This window comes from Wasmannia auropunctata, unplaced genomic scaffold (genome assembly GCF_000956235.1).
Source record: "Wasmannia auropunctata unplaced genomic scaffold, wasmannia.A_1.0 LD336106.1, whole genome shotgun sequence".
Classification (NCBI taxonomy): Eukaryota; Metazoa; Arthropoda; class Insecta; order Hymenoptera; family Formicidae; genus Wasmannia; species Wasmannia auropunctata.
Genome location: NW_012026784.1, coordinates 6183424 through 6208869, shown reverse-complemented (window position 1 = coordinate 6208869; position 25446 = coordinate 6183424). Strand labels below are relative to the sequence as shown.

Here is a 25446-nt window from a genome sequence, read left to right as displayed (position 1 = left end):
CGCTCCTGCCCATCCTTCTGTCTCGGTTTATGGAATCAACGTTTTAGCGCTCGCGACCGCCCGGGATGTAATTAATCCTCCGGCGCGTTGAAGATGAGGATAGACGTTTATGCGTAAATTCGCGCGCTTTCTTATAACGCCGTGACGGATGGGATCTCGCGTCGCGAGGTAAAAACGCGCGACGCAACGCAGACCGCGTTCCCGTGTTTCCAAGTATGTTTTTATAAATTCGCATATTTTCTTACGTTCGCGCCGCGCGGACGCGTACGACGCGACGTGGCAATACTTTCACGACAACATGGCGAAAATCACCGAAATTCCAATGTCCAAATTATGTAAGTTCACCTTAATATTATTACGACTGCTCGTGTGCTCGTTGCGCGCAAACGGGACGGTTTTCGCGCACGGGAATGCCGAGGCTAACGCAACCGTAAACAGACTCTCTCGAAGGGAACCGAATTCTGTTCGGTCGCGGACAAACGTCCCCCGCGCCACGCTCGCGATTTCTGTGCTTTCGTTACGAATGGAAATTTTTGTTTAATTTCACCAGGAGTGCCGGGCGCCTGAAAAAATAGCGCCGATAACGGCGGCGCATCAGAGCCGCGCCGCTGGCCGCGGCAATAATAATTGTCAACCGCGGAATTGTTGTCCGTCTCCGTCGGACGGAATGTTTTGCCCGCGCTTCTCGCCCTCGTTTTTCCCCATTTTCCGACTAATTTTCGCGTCGCCGCCCTCCCGATTACGTCACGCCGCGCCGCCGCGCCGGTAGGAAGTCCACCGTCCGCTACCGTATTACGATGCATTCGCGGAACGGCCATTTACGACGGGACATCTTCCGCATCAGTTTTAATGATCTGGCGCGAAAGAATGGGACTCTTTTCTACGCAGAAAGTCTAATTGTTGCATTCAGAGTATACGGGCTCTCTCGCCTCTCCTTCTCTCTTTCTCTCTTAAATCGCTCTTACATCGCTTGTTGCCAACTCTCGTGGGTTTTTTCTGTTAGATACGGTGCTCTGCTATTGTAAGATTTAAACGCCCGAAGGTTCGAAAGCGTAAGAATAATCTTCGCCGTTCCATCTCTAATCCTAAGACTCTGGCAAATCATCGGGATTGTTCAGTTCACCGTTCGCTTAGCACCTCGTGAATTCGTAGTGCCCTCTCCCAGCAGCGCGGCGATGCTCCGCTTCCCTCGATAATCGCGCAAATAATTGTAATCGGTCTAATGGAAAGCCAGGCGCGCGCGCGGCTTGAGAACCGCCTAAAAAAGTTCCCTCGGAAAAGTAATCAGCTTAATCAGACGCAGACAATTACGCGTAATTATAGCAGGGAGGACAGGAGGGAGGCGCCATGGCAATTTCTCCTTTCGATCCACTCGCAACGACTCCTTTACGAGGTAACGCGCTTAATGCGAGAGTTAAAACGCGAGCGATAAAACCGAAGTTGACGGCGCTGCAGGAACGAGGCTCATTGTCAGGCTGGAATAAGAGACAGCCTTTCTCGCGGCGCGCTCGTGCGTCGGACGTTATCTTAATATTTCGCGCGAAAGGCAATGAAACTTAAACGGTCGTAGACTCGCGACTGCGTTACGCGCGTCCTTAACGAGAGAGAGATAGCGACGGGGAACTTCGTTCCTTTATAAGCACGCCACTTATGTATATGTAACCGCGTGCGCTGCCTTTCCCCTATAAAATGTGCGCGAACGGACGTTAAATCCCGCGCGTTTAAGCATAATTAGTATTTGCTCGCTCAAAGCTTCGAGCTCAACTGACAGCTGATCGACGTCTTTTACGTCGGTCTCAATCAAGTATACGATGTGGATGTGGAAAGACAAGTTATTCATAAAATTTATGACTATTGTAAATTAAACAAGCTAACCCGAGTGTAAAATCCGCCCTATTTTTGCATAACGATAGATATAAGCGAATTCAAAACTAACAACTGACAGCGATAAGATTAACGATACCCGTTCAGGTAATTAAACTGTAATAATTTCGTTTATAAAATAAGTAATATATACCTAATATATGTGAGGTAGAAGAGCGCAAAAACGGCATTCGTCGCTCACGCAACTTTCCCCAAAAACGCGTCAAATTAATCGCGATCATTTCGAGACTTTGAAGCGTATCGGCCGCCGGTCCCCGACACTCTCTCGCTCGTCCCGAGGATCGGCCTGGCCGTGAGCGTGTAACGTGGGGCCCGCTATCTTTCGTTTCCCACCACGGGCGAAAGGCGACCGCGGCGACGGCGGTAACGGCGGGCAAAAGCAAGAGTCAACGTACGTACGTACGTACGCCTCGGTTCCGCTCCACGACGGCGAGGATACTACCGACAGTGTGCCATCGAAAGGAGTCAGTTTCCGCGTGGTCTCCGGCGCGTCGGTCACGCCAGGTGTCTGTTACTCTCCGCCTGTCCGCTCCGCGTGCGTCTCTCTCTCTATTCACGGCGTGCCACGCACACACACGTTAACACACACGGTGGAGAGATGCGCTCGACGCTCCGCAATGCTCATCGCGCCCAGGCCGCGCTACTCTCGCTGGGTGAGTACGAGACGGATGCAAACTCGCGGCGCGGCGCCGATCCCTCGATTACGGATTAGTTGTAGGAAGTTTACTTGCCGCGCGCGCGTGCGGGCCAATCGGCGAATTCACGCCTCGCTGGGCGCACCGAACTCCCAAAGACGGCGAAGACGGCAAGACGAAGGTCTATAGTCATTGACGCGCGAACTTGGCCGACGTTCTCGAGAAGAAAAGATACGGTCGGATGTAGCTGCCATTGTACGATTGGTCAATTCGGAGATACTGTAGCGCGGCGGAAATGTAACCGGGGCTCGAAGCATCGGTGTGACGCTTGGATGCTCGAAAATCTAATTAATCGATGCTAGAAATAATTAACATATAACATATTATTCAAAAATTAAAAGATTTACGTCCGTTAAAAACTATAACGTTGTGTGATAAAAAATGTAATTTATAAATATAAAAAAATCGATAATTTTTATCAGAAATCATAGATTAAAAAGAATTAAATATTAAATTATTTTGTCAAAGTTAAAGGATGATCTTGATCAATTTTCGACGATGCAATAAACATGCTTGAAAAGACATCGAGATGCCAATCGCGAGATAACATGATCGCTCAGTGTAAAGCGCATATTCGACGTAAACACGCGCTCCCTGACACGTGCCGAGGTCCCCGGGGAATCTGTCGAGAATCGAGGGCAACTGGTTAGCACCAGCTACATCGTCTATATACCCGTATGCACCGAGAGAGAGAGAGAGAGAGAAAGCTCAGAGTGCCGTAAACCCGGCTGTATCGCATCTCCCGACTGACGTCAGGCGTCGTCCCGGGCCGTCGACGACACCGACGCCGACGCCAACGTTGACGGCGACGACGGGCAACGGCAGCGCGTCAGAACACCACGGGGAAATCAAGCGTCCTCCGCTTTTATTTGCATAAAATGATGGGACTGACCACGTCACGTTCGAAACGTCGACCTCGCTGATTTTCCCTGCGAATTTCATTATTCCCCGGCACATCTGCCGTCCCCCTCCCCGCGGCCCGAGACCGCGCGTTGGATGGTACTTCGATTCCGCATTCGGAAACAACAGGCGACGATCATTAAGCCGGATGCAAATGGAATGGAGTACGCGCCAAGAAATTCCCCGGCGTAAATCTTTTTCTCCTGTCGCGTGACGCGAGATTGAATGGAAACGCGCGCGAGACGCTGAGTGACTCGAGAATGGGAAAGAGAATGCGACTGCGAGTTAACGAAAAGGATTGAAGAATGCCAAATCTATCGAAGATAAATATACGTATTTATCTTTGTTCCCGTGCACTACAGTACAAATATAAAAGAAGAGTGAGCTTGCGGACGAGGAGAGAATAGGACGAAGAACTCGAGGGTTCCAAAGACCCCACTTGCTTTCAAAGACGCTTGTGAATAACGTCCTGCAGTACTCCGCGCGCGAAGGATGTCAAGGCAGGTGGCTCAAGGCCGCGCTTTTTCACTCACCGCTTACGTAATCGCGCCAATTTCACGCGAACTCCCCTCGCGTTACCTTTCCATTTTTTTTCCTCGCTCCAAGCGCGCGACGCGTCTCGCGAAATCCATGACGGTTGAATAGCGGCCGCAACGCACCGCGAAATGGGATTATGTCTCGAATTCGCGGTCCAAGCCCGACAGCGCAAACTAATTCGCCGCACGGATATTTTTAATTCGCGGGCGAGCAGTGTACCCGCGTGCGGATCGGGGGGAGAGGGGGGAAAAAATCGCTTTTGCCAGCGATTGTAACCGGCGAGCGTAACCGGTACGTGCGCCTGTACAAACATCATCGGGCCGATGGCTCGGAATCCCGGACCGCCCGCTATCATCCGGCCTGTGCTATCCCAACCCAACGCCGGCACTTAATCCCGGCAAATATAGACGGAATTCCGCCAGCATTGTTGCGCATACGACGAGCAGATTTGAATATTACCGTTGCGCACGCATCACGCTAATCGCTCTCTCTGTCGCTTCGGCTATACTGCGATTAATTATCGGCTGAGCGCGTAATCCAGCTCTCTCTCGCGCGCGCGCGCGAGTGAAACTCGGGATGAAATCAATTTTCGTCGAATCCAAATCCTAAAAGCGTTATCCCGGCCGATCGTCAGCGCGCCGTGCACTGCATGCCGCGTGTTCGACGCCGATCGGATCTCGTCGGTGTAAATCCTATCGAAATATTAACGCCACGCAAACGTCGAGAAGTGGAAGTTGGATCTTGACAGATAAAAAAAAATCTACCGCTCGGTAAAATCTGGTTCAGCAAAACCTAAATCTCGTAACTTCGTTCCACTTAAACTTATGTATCTATTGAGATCCGAATAAATTAGATCGTTTAGAAGCGATACGAGTAAAAATTTTTCACGTGAAAGATAAATCCTGCTCCCGATGTGAACGGCATATATAGATCTAAGATACTGTCTTGGAGCAACTACAAATTAAATGAAGGGGAGTACGTGGCCGCTAACTCTGACAGTTAATTCTGGAAGCTCGCCAAAGTAAGGTCCCGGATATAAATGCGCAAATGGGTGAAAATCAAGGAGCTGAAATATTTACGCGGAGGTCTAGACAGGAGATATTACGGTAAACAGTAGATTAGCGGATCATTCGGCGATCGCGTGTCCTCGGGCTCTTCGGGAGATGGGAGGATTTAGGTGCCGCTTCGCGATTTAAAATCCATGTAATATTGGGTTAATGCGAATAGCAAAATCTCTTTGAATCCCGTTGCTACTACCGTCGCGCACGCTACCTCTCGAAGTAGCGAAAGTACGTACGTATCCTTTGCGGGAATCAAACGTCGACGACGGCGGATCACCGATGAATTTTTCAACGTGCTTAAACCAGAAATCCCCTGCACCGAGAGAGTTGCCGCACGTAATGTGCGGTATAGCGGCGTCGATATCGATGCGCTCGGGGGGCGTATCCATTAAATCGGTCGATACCGATGGTATTGTAAATACGATACGTGAGCCAAAGATCCTTACGACCGCTCGTACGGCAAACGCTGACAAAGGTCTTCAGAAAACTCCTCCGCGCGCGCGCGCGCGCGTCCTTCCTACTTTCCTCCCCCGCCTCTCCTTCGCGTTTCATTTCTGACTTTGCTGCAGGAAAGACCAGCCCTCGTACACACGTATATAGGCACATGCAACCATGCCCACACATGGCACACATACACGCACGCAAACGTCTCTCCCGATCGTGAAACTCTATGACGACGGTGGTGTTTCATCGTGTTACGTGCTGGCTTCGGGTCGTTTTTCCTCTTACAACGGAATCGGTTTCCGCCGACGAGGCGACCGTAAAATTTAACGACGTTAATTTGGGGCCCGCCGGAACCCGCGCCGTCGCGAAACAGCCGAGTGTGCGGGAGGGGCGGGGAACGGGGAAGTAAAATCGAACCTGCTAATTTGTTGGAACTTAGGTTTAAAGTGTATTAAGTATCTAAACACGTTGACTGCTACTGTACAATCAGATAACGTTGTGCCAGATGCTATTTTTATATCAATATATTATTTTAATGTGTTACTTAATTATTCTTATTCTTTATTAAGATATAATAAATATTTTATTTCCCCTCTCTAAAAAATCAAATCGACAAAAAATTGGAGTTTTTTACAGATTTTCAATTACGAGTTAACTCGTATTTGGCAGTCAACATGTTAAATAAAACATTATTCATAAATACAACTTCAGCAAAAAAAAAATTAATATTCATTACTTCAAGATTGAGATTTCTAAATTCCGGGTATCGTGATGATCTCATTGCACAAAAATAAAAAAAAGCAAGTCTCGATATGCGAACAATAAAACCGGTAGACGATCGTCATTAACGTCGCGCGAGCCTGAAACTTCCAACGAATATAATCATATAGATGGCTTTCGTATTTCCGGCAGTATCCGGAACTGACTGAAGTGAAGAGATCCGGAGACGAGTCGCGCGAAAGTTTATTAGCTGCAATGGGGCTGCGGCTTGAATCCCGCGCGACAAGGAGTAATTTAGTATTCGCAACAAGTTTCTCACGTCGGTAACGAAATATCGGGGTGCACGCACACGTGTGTCGTCTCGCGGCTTTCCGCGCCGCGGACTCGGCAGGTTTACTTACCGCGCGCGCGGAACCACGCTGGAATGCATTAATGAAGAATAAAGAAAAAGAAAAGGGAAAAAAACGGTGAGAAAAAAATGGAAAAGAAAAAGGTGCGGGGTCTCCCACTCGACGGAACGCGTGTCGCGTGCGATTTGTACGGCGCCGAGACAAAAGACGGCACGCGATATCTCAAGGCATCACGATAAAACAACGCCAATTTCGCTCGCGTGTCGACAACGAGACGTGGAACACACGGGAAGCCCGAGCGACGGCACGTCCCCGTGCGGCGCGTACGTGGGAAATCCTTGTTAACGCGGCGCGGATCGTCGTTGCGTCGCGATGATTTTCATGCGTTCCACGAGTATCCCGCGAATTTCATTTTTTTTTCTACTTTCAAGACCGCGCGAACGCACGATATTCCTTTGTCTCTCCGCAAGATTTGTAAACCGATTATACTGTCCTCGTCAATTTAACCCGCGTGCGCGCCGAATTGCAATCTCGCAATCTCGCTCCGTCTCGCCCGTTTCGCTTTGAGAAAACGAGCGGAACAATGTATTCCTATACATTTAATTGACAATAAAAATCACGCGAGAGTCACTTTCTTTCGGTTGATATATATGTGAAATTTTTAACAATGCCTCAATTTCTTCGATTGCTCTTGTATTTCCTTTCGAGCGCCCGCGTTTTTGACGTTTCACAAGCGTGGCCTCCGAGAGCGTGGAAAAACGCCGCGAGCTCCGACGAAATAACAAGTATAAATGTACCGGTGGGGACGGAAGTACGTGTAAAAGCGACGACGTGTTCGGCGAAGATCGAAATTGCGCGACTCGCCGAGTTTTTTTTTTCTTTTTTCCCTCTTATTTGCCGGAGAGTAGTTCGCGTTCGGTTCCCGTGCATATAAGGTTTCGCGCGTGGCAATCGCGGGACGTGTTATTATCCGTGCACACATCGAGTTTCGCTTCTCTCGCGTGCGCGCGCGAGTTTACTATACCGCCCTCGCACGTTCGCGACGCCGTCGCGCGCGTGCGGCGAGAGAGAGACGTCCTCTCCTTCGAGTGTACTCGCATTTTCTCTGCATGGCAACGCGTAAGCGCGCGCGCGCGTTTGCGATTTCTATTCCCTTGCATTTTATTTCTGCTTCTTCTATTCCACGGCTCTCGCCTTCACTCTCGCGCGACCTCCACCCGCCATCGCCGCCGCCCCCTGTGCCTGCAGCCACCTACCTCGCGATTCCTCGCGCGTGGTTTCTATGTGCAAATGCACGTTGGTGATTTGTAACATAAACTTGTACATAAACTGATACTACTGCTTTCACCTGCCCGACGGGTTCAAGTCGACGGTAATACAACCCGGACGCCGCTGATACCCGTTGTAATTAATGCAACCCAATTCGCCATTACGCATTTTCCCGTTACGTTGCAGCGTTTTAACGGATAAAATTTACATAACTAAGGCCGCCGGTTTGCAGGAAGAGAATCATACGGGCGCAGTAAACGTACGTGGGCAAACGCGCGTTCATATATATACAAAACCAGATATTTCGCACCGCCGTCTGCACCCTTCCCTCGCTCTTTTTGGAATCGGTTTTATATACTTAATAGAAATTCCCTCGCTTCTCCCGACGCGCGATGGAATGAAAGCGCAGAGCGAGACGCGATAGGTAGGTGAGGAGAAAGAGGAAGAGCAGAAGGAAGATACGGAGGAACGGGCAACCGACGGCGCGCATTCGATAATACAATTTACGGTCGCGGACGATGGCGTATAAATTTTTATGATGATCAGGTAGCAAGCAGCGTTTGATATAGCCATACGCGATCCGGCATCCAGGATGTTCCGCCGCCGCCGCCGCGCCGGTACACAATTGCGTGCTGTGAAGGGCGACGTGAGGCGATGCAGGTGCTCAAACTGACACATCAGCTCGGATAGACGTGGCTCGAATCGAACGAACAATCTCTGAATGACCTCTGCAAGTCTGCATCGTATAGAGTGACGTTAGGTCGGCTTAATCACTCGCGGGCTGGGCGCGAAAATGAAATTTAACCCGGCGTCGATCGAGTTACTCGACACCACTCACGGAAGAGAGAGGGAGAGAGAGAGAGAGAGAGAAATTGAGTTGGTCTAGTTTCGTCGAAAGAGTGTGTGTGTCTCTCTCTCTCTCTCATCTCTCTTTCTCTCTTGGGAAACGTGCTTTGACTTTGGAAAACCACACAAGCCGTGCCCGAGAGTGAAATCCAGTCGATACTATACGGGAAAAGGTTAAAATCTCTCGCGTATCACCCGTATTGTTCATCCAAAGTTCGGAAACGTATAGGACGGTAGATCTAGGCTCCGGTGTGAAATTTTCCGACCATTGTTGCGCGGGGATTAAATGGATAAAACGCACAGTCAAGAGAAAACAATCTCTTCTCCACTCGTGCTCGCATTCCCACGCCGGTCGAACGCGCGCGCGGGGGCGGCCGGCGAAGCCGCGAAAGTGGCTTTCCTGCATGCAAATTTCGTGCATTCCTGCTTCATCGAAATTACGTTTCTCTTACAACTTCCTGCAGGAAGTATTATTAGCCGAATGAGAGGAATCCGCTCGGCACACGGCTCGCGGCGGCCGTGTTATATCGTCCGTTTCTCCGTCCGGGCCCCGTTGCAAGCGCTCGTTAATAAATAGAATTCCTGGACAGCGAACGATCGATAGCGTATGAAGGTGGAAACCGAATACGAATAGCTATCGACGTGCGCTTTCCAGTCCGCGGAAACATTGCCGCGCTATTAGTCAACGGTATAAAACGGCTCACTGATCATGATCATAAAAATCATTGTCAGGGAGAACGTAGTAATATATTACACGCAAAACGTGAAAACGATGAAACTGATCGTCGTCGTTTCAATATAGATTTATCTTTAACTGCTCGACATAATGTACTTGTTCGATTTATGGATAAATGGGGGGAAAAAAGTATTCAAATATATGTCACTATCCCCCTTTCACGTCACATTAATTAACCGCGCGAATTTACACCTGTAACATCTGTAGTATTGTTGCCCGCTGCCCGTCTAGACAGCGTTTCATTCGAGAATAATGGTTTTGACTTTTATCCCAATGATATTTCAATCTCTAGAGCTTATCTCGCGCTTTCGGAGTGACCGATTCAATTACTACGCGAAAGGATTATTTACGCCTGACGCGAGATCGGTGCTCGTTCGAAAGTTAAAGCTCGATGATCCGAAGTGTCAGCGCCGGCCGTTCCTGCCAGTCATCGACGGAGGGATTAAACACGTTTCATCGCGTGACACAACCGATCGGTATTAATCAACCCGAACGCCCCGCAGGACGACCGGTGCCGATTAATTAGAAAATCACTCGCGCGCGCACGCGCATTGGCCACCGCGCGATAACGGTTTTTCCTTCTCCTCTGTTCACCTCTCCGTCTTTGTCTTGTTACTCGGGAGCCTCGGGAGGAACCACCGTCGGAGTCCACAGAGAGGGAGGAGGAAATCGTTGACATCATATTTATTACGACGAACGACGGCAAACGCACGACGACGGGTCTCTCTCTCTCTCTCTCTTTCCTCGAGTATTACTCTGCGACGAGCAGCGTCGCAATAACGAACCGCTCATTCGCTGGGTAACAGCCTGCGCTACTTGCCGACGTTTGTGAGAGCGCACGCGATATTGATATCCGGACAAATATATTTTCCCAGCATCCAAGTAACTCTATCAAAGTTTACTTAGTAACTCGGCAACGCGCCCCGGCTCCCTGCCCGGCGCTGGCTCCTTTTGCTGTCGCACAGCCCCGACGTGCGCCATATCCGCTTCTTAATAATATTTATAGAAACCGAGGAAAACTACTTGGGATATTTAAAAATATGATATCACATGGAGAGTTCAGTGTTCTTAAGACTCAGAAAACACGATCTAAAGAGAAAATCGAGGCACATATAAAAAAAAGACAAAATCGGCAATTAAAGTCTCTGTAGTTGCGTGTCGCAAATTCTAATCAACGTCGGTAATATTTCATGTGTCTAAATAAGGTGAAAATGTGCAACGGACATACGTTCGAAACGTACTTTCGATTCGATCGCGTGCAACGAACGATGACGCGAGTGCGCGACGCAAGAAACAAAACTGAAATGCGATAATGAATACGTAATTCTGACGTGGGCTCTATCAATAGATGACGATTGTCCGGCGAGCCGTGAAAGCGCGATATCTCGTACCGCGGCACCGATTATTTCCATGTAGAAAAAGCTGCCGCGAAAAATGGCAAAAAAAACGTAGCTGTCACAACGTGTTGACATCGCTACCGGTCTGTGAGAATTTAATCTTGGTCCATCTGACCGACACGAGAGTGGACCGACACGGGTTTGCTCTTCGTTCGCGTATATACATACCGCGCAAAATCGAAGTTATGCACGATGCTTTCAAAGAATGCGATAGCAGAAGCTTACTTTCTAATGCAACATTTTTCAATCGGAATATTCCGCGGAACTTCCGCTGAAAAGTAACACTTCAAAATTCCAAGTATTTTAATGAGAGAAATGTTTTCTTGATTGTGCTATGCGATTAGCTCTCGCGGTCATCAAGATACGTCGTGCACGCGAATGGAAAAAACATAACTCGTAATCCGCGAGAATCAAAGTTTCCGGACGAATGCGATTTTGTAATCGTAAACATCCGCATAGTTCAGACAGAGCGGAAGGTATTAACCGGGAGATGAGTAAAAAATATCGAGAAATCCATTAGAAAATTACGGATAAATATGTACAAGCTTTTAATGGCCATTTCTAATATTTGCCCGCGCTGTCTGATACACCATTAATATTAATTGGTCTCGCTGCATCCGGTCTATTATAGTAGAGTCAATGGTACAATATGCATTCGCCAAACATTTGTCACAATTATCTGTATAATATCGCCGAGAGAAGAATGGAAAGGCACGTTCATGTTTTTTTTTTTTTTTTACGTATCTACTGCATTTCTGCACTCGCTTTCATCCATCCGTGCACCTACGCGCCGCTGCCGCGTGTGAAAGTGCAACGAATTCCCGTGATGGATATTTGTTCCGATTTTAGGTATCGCTGAGTTATACGTTTTTCCGTCACCGGACAGCGCGACGCTTTTACACATATCCCGGACAGCTTTTCAAACATATTTATTCCGGCGATATGTCGCGCGCGCGCGCGCGCCGGTATACATGGCGCATGGAGAGTGTGTCTCGCCTTTTTAACCAAATTAATTAATTGCATAAAACGCACGCATACGCTCGCGAGGACACTTTACGCACGTTTTTCATTGCTCCGAATCAGAATTAATTATTCCGGAACAATTTAAATGTGAACCGCGTGACTTTTCGGTCACTCGGCATAAAATACAAATTTATACGAAATATCGGGGGGGATATAGATATAGTGGAGTACTACCGTGCATTCGTTGAAAATCACGTAGCGCGCATTGAAAGTTCGAAAAATAAATTAATATTTTATAACGTTCGCGGAGTAAACGTGTGTTACCCCCATACATATTTCCGCATTCCAAAAGGATAAACTTCAGGCATGCAAAATACTCGCGTAGCACGCGGTCGCGATAAAGTATGCCATAATTGTTCGCATTTTTATCTCTTCACCTCGCCACTCGCCACACACTTTTGTCAGAGAGAAGTACGTCCGAGGATCGCGATACGAGCTCCTTCTCCCGGAGGGCGAAGCCAGCCTCTTTGAGAATTTCCACAATCTTTTGCGTTTAAAGCGGGGCACACGGCTCTCTCTCTCTCTCTCTCTCTCTCTCTCTCTCTCTCTCTCTCTCTCTCTTTCTCTGATTCTTACGGCTGACTTTTCGCCGCCGGTCGACTATAGTTGGCGAAATTAAAGTTTACCGGAGATTCAATATGACCCCGGTGTATATGCACGCGTACCTATGTACAGCCTTGTGTCGCGACGCAGGTACGAGGAGAACCAGAGACCAGGGGGGGGGAGGCTTCGGGCATAATATTTCGGATAAAGGATATCGCGTGTCGTAAAGCGCGATGTAGTCGTCAAACGCGGGGGACGACGACGCAAAGCGTGAGAACGGGCGCGAAAATAAGGGATGAGGGACCGAAGAAACGATACAGAAAAAGACGAATAAGAGAGGTGGCGACGACGGCACGGATGGTGCGACGAGAATGTGTGCGGCGGTAGGCGACGGCGTGATGATCGCGTTTGCCACAACGAATTCATAACTTTGTAGCGTAGAAAATTTTACCGCGGCTCGTAAAGGAGGCACGCTATATACGATGCCGACCAATCGGCAGCGGGCAAATAGCGGCGAGGACGGGCGGCGTCGTTCCGATGCAAGCGTGTATTTACGGCAAATGCGATGCTGGCGGTGGCGGCGGCAGGACGATGGATCCACGATGATCGAGAGTCTGAGCCGCGATATCTCCTTTCGGGTTACGATCGGCCGCAGCCACTGGAGGAGGGAGGGGGAGAGGCAAAGGAAATGCCGCCGATGAATTGTAGCAAAATAATTTTCGCCTTCTTACACGGTCGAATGTTTGAATGAATAAACGTGACGCCGATGGTGAAGAGTATGGTGGTAAAAAAAAATCGACGGCGAGATGTGATACACGAATAAATTGTAGGTAACTGCGTCATTCTTAAAAAGCTTGTGTTAGTAAGATACTGAAGATTGACGCGACGCAGAAAATTTCACTTGTTTTGTCTGCATCGCTTTAGTTTGACTACGGAGAAATCATTCTTGTAAGAGGTACTTTCGTCAATTACCGAATATTATCATTTTCCGAAAGAAAAAAAGAGTAATCGTCACAGCTATGCGGTTAAAATCAATGGAGGGACTAGCTTGTGTAAAAACATAAAACACGCGAACACTCGTTCGAGACTGTTTATCCGTCGCAAGAAATAAAAGAAAGAAAAGAATTGAACTACACAAATTATAAAAATTCACAAAAACAGATACTTGTTGCCGCTCTTACATGTGCGAACAACATCGTAAAAAAAGATAAGAACGATTTCCTCGTATCGTGGTATTCTTTGCAAACAGACGACCTTCTCTCACTTTTAGAAATGCAAATGACAGCTAAAATTTATTCTCGTATTTCGGAATACAGATTCATTAATGAAACTCGAATCTGATTATCCCACGTTCGCACATCATTTCTAAATTAATATACAGCGAAGGCTTGAATAAAATTTTTTATTTAAATCATTTTATATTCACACCTTGAATCTTAAGTCTTACCAATAGGTCACGGTCATCAGCTTTACAACTGCATTCGTGAGAAAAATATATAATTTTGAATATCACCTAATTACACATGCAAGATTTGCACAACTCGAAACTGCGTGTTTTTCGACACATGTTGCGTATCTATTTCTCGGTACTGAAATTTACGCGTTTAATCGACGATATGTGCAACGTCCTCTTGCGCTTTGTTTGTTCAATCCCGATTTAGTATCGGCCGCGTAAACATATTTGTGTGAGCTGTAAAAGGCGGGGGATACTCATGTGGCCGTGGTTCGCTGCGAGAAACGCGGCCGTAAAAGTCCATCGCGCCGCTGCTGCACGAAATTATAGTAATCCGGTGATATACGCGAGGCGTCCTCTCTGCAACGATCTCTAAACGGCACCGTAGACGTATGCGCCATATTCAACGTACAGCGAAAATACACCACCGGTGTTACGTTTCGTTAATGTCCCGCGCGATCGGTTTTTCAATCAACCGTATACGGCAAACCCGTTATTATACCAAAATACCGCGGCAAAACTCACGTTTGCGTGTTTTTACAATCGCGCCGCTGTAATTTTACGACCGGCAAGCGATCGCGGCGTGAGCGACGCGAATTGCACTGGAAACCGAAACTGCAATCAGCGGACAATTCGCGTCTTTTTCTGCCTAGAAAAAACGTCTGCTTATCGATTGACCGAAAGAAGCGACTTGCAGAGAAAGCAGAGAGAAACGGTACGCGAGTATCGCTAATGCAAATCTAAATTTTCGTTCCCCATAACTCGTTTCCGACGATCTCTTGTAAGTGTTTCCAGCTGGATGTAATGACTCACGAGCGAAGAATTTATCTTAGATACAATGACACGTCATATCCGAGCCGCTTTTTCCCGCCAAAGAAAAATTTAATAACGAGATTATATCGCCCGGATGTCCCGGCGACAATCTCCCCTCCGTCAGCCTCGCATTTTTCACGTTTTACATCCACCCGGGCCACACAGGCTGCAGGAAGTCGAACGACCTTCTCGATCGAGCGTCGCGTCGATTAATTGACGCGTACCATTAAGTGTATGTACGAGGCGACGTACGTAAGTGTGTAAACGCGTGTGCGTGGAGTATAAACGCAAACCAAAACGTTGAATTCGGTTAATGTCTTGCGGACAGGCGAACAGATGAGGTTGCCCTGACGTTGATAGGTTCCAAGGGGTGGGAGTGACCGGATCCCGAGAGCCGAGAGATCGCGGAGAGCGAGAGACACCGGTAGCGAGGGTGAGATGCGCGACGGAGGATAGGGGTTGGCTTTACAAGCGAGGGGACTGTAAAGTGGTAACCGCAGAGCTCGGTACGGGAGCCATCGGGAACAGATTGCAACTCTCCACCTGCATCAACTATCTCCTCTTCTCCTCCTCCTTCTACCCTGTGTGCCCCGCTGCGCCGCGCTGCTCCGTATTTATCTCACTCTCTGCCTCCCGCCTCTCTTCCTCTCCTTTACCTGCGTACCCTCCCTCCCCCGTGCCACCCCGTTGTTTCTCTAGCCAGCATCCTCATTCTCTCTCTCTCTCTCTCTTGCTCGTGGCTCGTCGCGCCGTGTACGCGTCCTGACACCACCGTCTGCCGAACCACCTCTCACCGCGCCGTACGCCAACAACCCTGCTTACCTCGCGAGCGCAAAATACTTGACAGCCTCATTGTCAGTCCTATTAACAGGTGTTAGAGCGCGCAATTAACTCGGAATCCCGTTACCGCTTTCGACCCGGGTCGATCGGACACGGCCGCGGCCGTTTATCTTGCCGAGACGACAGCGCGGCGAAAAAGGAGAAAGCTGTTCCAGCCCGCGGATTTAGTGTGCCGAAATCTCATCACCGCCCGCGCCGGTGGTTTTTGCAAAACGCCGACGTCCGATTAATCACGCGTAATTTGCGTCATGCGAACTCTGAGAAAATAGTGTCTCCGGATTTTCCCACTTTGCGACAAGTTCTTTTCCACGGAATATAAAAGAATTCTCGTTAATACATCACTTTTCGCGCTAAGTAATGGAGTTTAATATTCGAGAATACATTGTATTTATATCTACCAATAAACGGTCTAGGGAGAGATTAATTTTCGTTTAAGCGTTTACCCTTGTGAAATCTTGGACATCTAAGAACAGGAAACGAGATAATCGCAGTAATGAAACGGATGATGAGGCAACATCGTTTCTCATGTTTCGCGACTACATTTTTTAAGTGAGCGTCCCATCGAAATTATTACCCTCTTTTCTCTATTTACCCTCTTGTATTGTACACGATCTTTCTTTCAGTACTTTACTATTTTTAGTGTTAAACAAATATTGGAATGCTTGTAAATCTATTGATTCTATTTAAGCTACCGCACGTATACCTACGGTAATCGTATAAATAAATGGCGATATACAATATCGCCAGACGAATGTATTAATCGTATGTATTTAACCTCCTCATTGTATATTGATCTCAAGTAAATATATCTTTTGAAATCTGTTGAAATTTTCCCTAAAAAAAGTTCATAGTTCCCTTTAGAATCGTGCTTACGATTTCATTTTATTTTCGCTCGTAATTCGCCGTTGACTAAAATCATCCGTATATCCGTCAATTTCCGACGCGACCGAATCTATCCCAGACAGCCGTGTATCTCGCCGCGCGCTGTAAAAGGGAAAAGGGATAAACAGGCTGCAGGTTACCCCCCTAGCCGGCTTTACGACTGGCACTCAACGCGTTCGAAACAGGCGTCTCTCTCCGGATGCACGCCCGTAAAACTTAATTGCTGCTGCAATACGTATATAGCATATCGGGGGAGAGAGCTGCCCCGGCGTCATGTACCGCTCTATATACCGTATATAGAAATCCATCGTGGCCGGGATGTACACCGCATACGTATCCCTCTCGTCACCCCCTGCTCGTCGCTCTCACCCCCTTCATTTCGACTTTCCTCTCTAAAGGAGGAACGAGAAGTAGAGCTCTACGTTTCCGCCTCTCTTTTCTCTTTCTCATCTCAAATCTTCACTCCCGTATTTGTTTCCACTCCTTCTGGATCTCTTAATCGTTGTGATATTTCTATACGCTAATCTCACTTACAATTAGTATTAAAAAAGATTAAGAACTAATAAGAAGACTAATATCTACTCGATTTTCACGAAATTTAATTTTTGTTTTATTTGTTAACTGATCATATCACATAGAAAATAATTCGGCTGTAAATAATTCATATGACGCGAAACTTTGGAATGTGAAAAAAAAATTAGAATAATAAGAATCCTACGAGAAACACCTGAGGACACAATTTACTTGTAATCGATATTTCCTTCGTAGCTTGAGAGAGTAAGCACACTTGGAGTAATGGAAAACACAATACTGAATCACGACGAGATCAACGGGAGAGAATTTCCATAGACCTTCCACGGCCCTCATTTCACGTCGTACTTAACCCATGACACAGACGGTAGATCGACGGACGTATTATTATATCTCAAACGCACTAGAATCCGTCGGCGGCATTTGATTGACGACGAGACATATTGGAGTGCGCGTTATGTCATAGAGATTCCTCTTGACGGCTTCGAAAAGCAAAGGAGGAAAGGAGGACGGAGAAGGTGAATAAAGTGAAGTAGATAAAATATGGAAAGGCGAGCTATGGGCAAATAGAACGTAATAAAAAGATAAGACGACAATGCAGACACGATCTCGTCGTAATGACGCGCAAATCGAAGGTGTTTCAATGACTAGTGACGTTGAAAATTCGATGAATAAAACTCGAAATTAAATGGTGAATTTGAATTCAAGCAATCGGCAGTCCTTCAAATATTACACAGATCGCGAAAGGTCGAATCTTAATATTCAAATTTCAATACGCCCCGAGCCTTTTGAGCTCAATGAATCTTCTCTCGAAGTGTGTATCCTGAATTCTTGGATTATGAAAACTCGCAGGATGTTTCCCTGTTGCTTTCGCGGAGAGAGCGGAAGGGCGGGAGACAGAGAGGAAGATAATGTTCTCGTCCGGCGACAAACGGGAAGTTGGTAACAAAAGACAGCGCGAGACAGGAACGTTCGATTGCTACGGAAGAATCTTCCACTTCTCCTTCCCACCCTCGAGCAATTATGCATAATAGGGGGTAGCAGCTGGCCCGTAGCCACGTCTACCTGTTGCACGGAGAGAGGAGAGCCGAATCGCTTGTCGGCGCGAAACTACGGCACCGTTCAAGAGGTCGTTCCCGAGGGTAGGAGGTATAGGACACACTGTGAAAGAAAGACGCCACGCGTCGATTTAGGGGTGGATTTCCGGCATCCCGGAACGGGGAAATGCGAACGCCGTGTCGGGAGAGGGTCGCCGAGATCGGATTTCAGTTTCGCTCGTTCAGAGGGGGGCCCGGCCGTGAAGGTCTATCGAGCGTTGAGCCCCGGCATCTTATATGGGTGATGCAGGAGCGGTCGGGATAAACACATCTCGCAGAAACGTAGTTCCGAACGAGAAGAGATAGGCCAAGAGTTGCCACGAGCTAACGTTTCTAATGACGCACGAGATTTCGATTGACTTTACGGAAATCCCTACAACCAGAGATTTTACATCTCAAGTTACAAAGTTATTACGTTATATACGTTATTACGAATAAACAGCGAATAAACAAGCGTACTTGTCAATTAATTTGCTTTTTATCTTTGCGATATGTACGCAATTCCCTGAATACCAAGTTTTATATACGTGTACCAATTGATCGGTCACGGTGTTAAACGCGTTAATCATACAGTTGTATAGCCACGGGGAAAAAATGCCAAGGTTTATTTTGTAATAAAACAGACACGCCGGCAAATGCGCTACGATTTCCACCAACTCGTTTTAATGCTCGAAAAAAGAAAACGTCCGAGCGGACGGGACTCTAAAAAAATATCTAGAAATTCAGAAAATGTCACGACTCGTGCACTCTCTAATTAAATTCTCGACGTTAAACAGGTTCTTAAGAAATTAAGAAGATTACTGTTTTCTGTGGTCAAATGTTAGATTCATCTGCAAAGCGACATTAGGATACTAATTGGCATTTCCCATTTCACGTTTAATGTCACTGAGATTTCGCACGTAAGTCAAGTAATTCAAAGCAAAGGTAAACGAGTCGTGGGAGAAATCGGGACTGATGTTAACGAGGGCTAAACAAGTTTTCGTGACGTGTTCCCATAGTCACAGTGAAAATTTATGATTCACTGTGTAATACTTTGCACGCCGGTACTTTCTAATTCGTGAACTCTTTTCATAATATTCCAATTAATAACCCATATATCTTGCATAATACGAGAATAATCGGAAGAAATATTTTTCCTTGCGCGCACGTGTGTCGCAATAAATTCAACAATCCTTCTTATTTTTAATATTAATTTTATCGATATCTGCCACTCAATATTTCAATTTCCCTGAGGTTTACGCCTTGTTTCGCGTATCGAATTACTTTCAGAGATATCGCAGTTTGCGGACACGATTTTTCAAACGTCTTGACAAAGTATAATACCGGGTCTCGTTAGCGATTCGAACACTAATAATCCAATATACCGTCACTGACGTTAGAAACGCGTATTGGAATTGTCAACCGCGATCTATTGTCGCGTCGCAAGTCCATAGAAAGCAAAACAGGGATTTTGCGTAAAGGCAACAATAATAGAGGTTCCCCTTTTGTATCGCGTTATAATTCGTAGACAAGCCGACGAACTACCATTGGTTGATATATAAACAAATTTCTAATACAAAGCCGACACGGTATAATTAATTGTCGTCGTGTACTGTTTTAATATAATTATGCGCGACTACTGGATGTTACTGCTAATTGCGAAAGTTTCCATGGGCCGCGGCGGCGCGGACGGTGAGGCGGTGCAATGCCGCGCGGCATTTCGTTGATAAAATCCGCACGTAGCGCAAAAGTTTCGGCGTGATACGGCTAATATTTTCCGCATTTTCTTTTCCCCGTGGCTCACAATTACGCAAATGCATTACAGCGGGGATCGTGATACCCTTGTCGCGCGGGGGAAAAAAGGATGCGGGGGATATTAACTCCGATCCCGAGTTCATATTTCATTACGCTTTTCTGCCGCGAGCTTCGTTTCGCGTAAAGTTACGCATCCGAGCGTACAACTCAGCCTCGTTGAGAATAACACACAGCGACCGGTGGAGAGAAAACAAAATACAAGATGTAACGCGCACCGTTGTACAGACTAACGAAATAACCGGGGAAAAAAAATCTAGTAACGCGTAAACAACGTTCGTTCGATTTCAAGGGGATCGATCACTTGCACACAGATGCAAAAGTCCGTGGACTAAAAATTACCGAGGGAATGTGCGTTATTATTACAAAATCGTCGCGCATCGGAGATCGATGAAATTCTTACAATAGCGCGTTATATGAAGACGCAAATTCCCACAAACTCGTGGTGAAAGAGTTAAGTAATTAATCGCCCAATCACTTCCCCTCCACGATTACGTAACACTCGCTCGATTTCTCGACCCCCATTCAACTTTCGCGGTAATTAAGCATGCGCCCGATAATACCGCTCCCATTTCTCGCGCTCGTAATTACCCGCCTAGCCGGCGGAGATAAACTCTCCTTGCCGATTCGAGAGTTCGCACGCGCGTTTCCTCGGAGCCGGGGTGCGCGCGGACTCTCGCGTGTATACGCGTCTAACAATAAAATTTTTCTGCGTCTACCAACTCCTGCCCCTTGCGCATCCTCTGTTCCCACAAACTTTCGGATTTTTCACATAAAATTCGAACTCAGACAAACTCCTCCGATATTTCAGAGTGATCTGCCGAAAGAGATCGCAAAATCTTTCGTGGGTTTTCTAGATTAAACAGTTTCTCCTTCCGCACGCATGTCAGACGGTAGAATGCACTTCGTATTTTCCTCACAGGGCATCGTCAAAAACTTCCTCGAGACGAGGCATGACAATGTTTACCCGGAGACGATGCGGCACGAGTCCCTACAGAGACGCGTAGCACGCAGCCAGTTTGCAACGTCAAGTTTCCGTTCTAAAAAATTTCAATTATTCATGTCGTCGGTAGTTTTCCCCTCGTGCTTCGACCGCTATTACTTATTCAGATTACCATGCCAACCCGCTCCTTTTCTCCCACTTCTTGCTTACCGTTCGCGAAGATTTCGGTGATGACTCGTTTCGCTTTATTGCGCCCTTTCTCGAAGTACACCTATCTTCACTCACTACTTGTAAAATAAACGTTGGATGTGAATAAATGGCGGTACGCAAAATTAAATACCCAAGTTATGAAAGCGGCGCGGTCTCAGGCTGGAAAGAATTCTTGGCATGGCAGTTTATATTCCGTGAAGTGTGTACGCCGGGAGGAGAAACGCTAATTCCGACGAGAGAACCACGAACGCTCTTGTCGTCGACGCCCAAAGAGGGAAAGAGAGAGAGAGAGAGAGACGGGGGTTGCGGTAACATAATTTTTCTTGCGTTCAATCTGCCGTCGAATAGGTATGCGCGCGGCGCGACGAACCGTGTGTTTTCACGCCCTCGACGTGCGCCCAGCTCGACACTACGTGATTTTCATATATGCGCGCGCTACGTGCGCCAATTCAATTCATTATATGACGGCACCACCAGGCAGACAGGCTCCCGATACACTTTTATACTTGGGTATTTTATAATAACCTTCCGCCGAAGACGCGGAAACGAAAATGCATATTCGTGTTTTATTAACGAGAGAGACAGAGAGAGGGAAAGAGAGAGGGGGGGGGAGCGGGAGGAGAGGCAGGCAAATCCTCTTCGTGCGGGGCGAAGGAGATTGCGGCGGCAGCCTCACGTAGAGCGGTCGTATCCTGTATGACGATCTTCGTGACTACGCGTTGCAAGGCGCCTGAACGCCTTGAACGCACGTGACACTCGCTCGAATACCGTGCTTTCCTCCATCGAGCGAATCAAATTTATCGGGAAAGCAAACGACGCGCGACGACAAGAATTTATCGAAGAAGCGTATCCATTAGTAGTACACGGGTCGTCGTTTTAAAGATTGCTAGTTCCTACAGGAATAGGAAAAAAACGGTCTCTCCGGCGACATATTAATCTTCATTCACGGTAAAATATATTTCACGCGATTTCATTTTAATTGGGCAAACGTACGCTGTTGTTAAATATAAAAGGAGCAGCTGCAACCCAGTTTCTTGAGTTAAATAATAACATTTCGTTACTTTCAATGTGTGCCAAAATGTATTATTTCAACGCAAAACATGAGATTAAAAAAACAACCATATTTAATTAACTCATTCCTATGGTTGAATTATTTCATATTAATTATGCATTTAGTAAATATAAACTAAATTTGAATCAAATCTAACACATTTCTTGAGTGAAATGTTCAACTTCATTGTTTAGTTAAATTAACGACATATTAAATAGAAGAAATGGTGGCTTATAGAAATAATAAAAAATAATTCAAATTAAGTATAATTTGATTACAGTAACTAACAGTGTAACACGCGTCCTTTTCGAGATTTTTAAAACAAGAGATTATGTCCAGAGATAAACTCAACAGAGCGATTTGTAGAATTCGGTGTGCGGGAAAATAATAAGGAACGACAACTCGAGGGTTTACGAGAATGGGTAACGAGCTAGGGGATGGCAAGGAGATGTTTAGCGGTAGTAGCGGAAGGCGCTAATTAGTGACTCCTAACGGGTATATGAGTATAATTGGCAATCCGCGGCGAAACCGCGCGCATAGAAAACACGACAAGCAAAAACGCAGTTTTGCATTTACAACTATTCCAATATTTAAATTTTCGGCGATCAATTTTATTGATAATCAATTTCGCAAATTCTATAAATTCCTCCGCAAAAAAAAAAAAAAACAGCGAACCTGAGGATCTAAAAATCTTTCAAGCACGTGTTAGGAATACGAGCAAATCACTTTGCCGGCCGCGTTAATGCATTGAACGACACGGCGGCGACGCGGGAGGCGTAACGTCGCGGGGGAAAAAAAGGCGAGGAAGTGACGTAATCGAACATTCGCGATTGGCTGTCGTCGTAAAAATCGAGCGACGCGGGGAGGAAAAATACAGCTTGAGAAGCCAGTGGTCCGAACGGGCGCCGTAAAATCCACGGAGCAAGACCGTACACAAACTGGTCGTCGCTTTCTCCAGCAGGTTGTGTGTTACACCCATAAGTGATAAAAGTGGCGAGACGACGACGACGCGAGCGTTTCGACTTTCTCGATACGCCACGCGCGCGATACTCGCGTCAGAGAGAGAAAGAGACAAATCTCATTTGATTAGCACGTGCCACGGTGTTAAAGAAAACCTTCACAGCCACATGAAAAAAAATACAGACGTCTACGAGAAAATCAGTCAATTCATAGATATCTACAAGAAAAATATGCAAACTCCTGCGAAAAAAAATTCGAAATTAAAAAAAAAAGAGATAGACTTTCGATACCACGGATGAAAAAACTGTCAATTTATCTCATAAATCAGCCTGTCAGAATATTGGTCATGAATTTAACAGCGTTCATCGCGCGGCACACAGACAAAATTTCGAATAAATTGATAATACAATAGGTAGGAGTTTCAAACTGGATTTTACCGTGAGCGGTTAATGCGTTATATAATCAAAATCGTCAAATCATTATTCACATAATTCCTATGTATAATTAATATCGCGGTTAATTGAAATCCTAGCAAAGGACAAAGACTATGGCGAAAACGTTTAATGGAATTATAAACTATTAAAGACGGATCCCATAATTGTGTGCGGTCGACGTTCATACAATTTGCATGCCTCTATGCTGAATCGCGCACTGTGCTAATTATATTGCACTGGCCGTATATTGCATTGGTTCTTTATCGAAAACCTTCTCTTATTTATTATTTCGTTTCTGCATGGATGGAGCGAAAGGCTGGAGCGGTATAAAAGCAGTGGCGAGCAGTGGCACAATGAAAGCTGAAGTATGAAAAAATAAAGCAGTCGAAGCGAGAGAACAGTCTTGTTCTAACTGTTAATTAATAACTGTTAATTAATAACTGTTCAAAAAGCTAGTCATTGATGCAAGCAAAGATCAAAACTATCTTTGCGATATCTTTTATCTTCTCGCAAATTTAATTTAAAAATAACTCTTTATTAAACGCTCGTAATTATTTGTAAAAAAAAAAGAAAAATAATTGGCGTATTTCACGTTTAACGAGTTTGTTCAAAAAGCTAGTCATCGATACGAGCGGAGATCAAAACTATCTTTGCAATATCTTGTATCTTCTCGCGAATTTAACTTTAACTTAACTCTTTATTAAACTCTCGTAATTATTTGTAAAAGAAAAAAGGGAAAGAATTGGCATATTTCACATTTAACGAATTTGTTTCACGTATTTTATTGAAAAGTCGATTAAATTTACCGATTAAAATATTTCCCAAGAGAATTAATCTTTCATAATTTCGGTTACAATCGAGAAAAGGAACATGGCTGTTCTCTTCTCTCTCCAATATTTAATTGTTTATCCGCTTATACATTTAACTATTCAAGTGATGAAGCGATTAAATATTAAAACAGTTCCCATTTATTCACGCGCACGTACTGGTGCTAAAATACATAGCTGCACAAACATATAGATATATAAAATTGTCTAAACACGGTTTTTCTCTCCTTTTTACACATGTCACGGTCGGGTGTACGTGCACCTGCGGTGTGCCGATGCGAATCGACCAAATACCCGTGTATCACAATATTCCCATTCGCGGAAACGCTTAACGTTTACCATACGGATTATTTCCCGTACAGTATGAAAAATAACTTGCAAACAAGGGGAGGGACAGAGAGGTTGACAAGAGTCCTCGGCGATACTATTGCGAAACATCTCGCCACGAGATACCGAAATACATGCCTCTACAAGTCCTCTTCTTTTCCCATCGCTCATTACCGCGTGTGCCACGCGCGCTCCGGTATACCGTTTGTTCGCCATTATCTCTCGGCGCACGTTAACCGTAAACCGGTACGTACGAGCGTCATCGGGTGGAACGAAGTTCGCGTAATCGCGACGGAGAGAGGCGACGACTAATGTGCTTAAGCGTAATACCCGTCCGGGGATTTTGAGAGCGTATTGAGGCAGCCAGACAGGCAGCGGTGCGCGCGCGGAGACCCGGATGTATTGCGGGTGCATCAAGAGGCACCGTAACCTGGGGCGTCCTGAGACGCAGCAACGGGGTAAATAAGAGAAACGCGAGGGGATCGAGGAGATGACGGAGCGAGATGGAGTGCGCGACGCGGAGTTGCTGCGACGAGGGTCTTCGTCGCGCAAGCGACTACTTCGTGACTTCGAATTAATAATCGATGCGTGTAAAAGTATACATATATATCGAGCCATAAAAGTAGCTTAGTGCGGAAAGGGGGTAAGGAAGGTAAATAAGAGAGAGAGAGGGAGATACAACAAAGTTACGTGATATACATGTATCTAATCCGCGAACAAAGTTAGCCGATTCCCTGTGGTTACTCCGTGCTTTCGTTATTCTGACTCGCGGGAATTTCTGCGCGACGCAGAGCTTTCTGTTCCGGCTGCTGCTGCCGTGAATATCTGTGTTCAGTAAACGCGATATACGGATGCGCGACCGGCAAGCCGTTCTCTCTGTTG

At 46.3% G+C, this 25446-nt stretch overlaps 2 protein-coding genes across 3 annotated transcripts in view; one reads left to right on the top strand and one right to left on the bottom strand.

Moving 5' to 3' along the window:
- Positions 1 to 25446, bottom strand: part of LOC105454733 (RING finger protein 17) — a 149725-nt gene that overhangs the window by 108089 nt on the left and 16190 nt on the right. The gene's annotated exons all lie outside the window — the stretch shown is intronic.
- LOC105454759 overlaps positions 2412 to 25446 on the top strand; it is a 35403-nt gene continuing 12368 nt past the window's right edge. Inside the window, exon 1 of the mRNA XM_011697629.1 lies at positions 2412 to 2537. Within this exon, the coding sequence (XP_011695931.1) occupies positions 2483 to 2537 (55 nt within the window). The 5' untranslated portion in view covers positions 2412 to 2482. The remainder of the gene's footprint in view (positions 2538 to 25446) is intronic.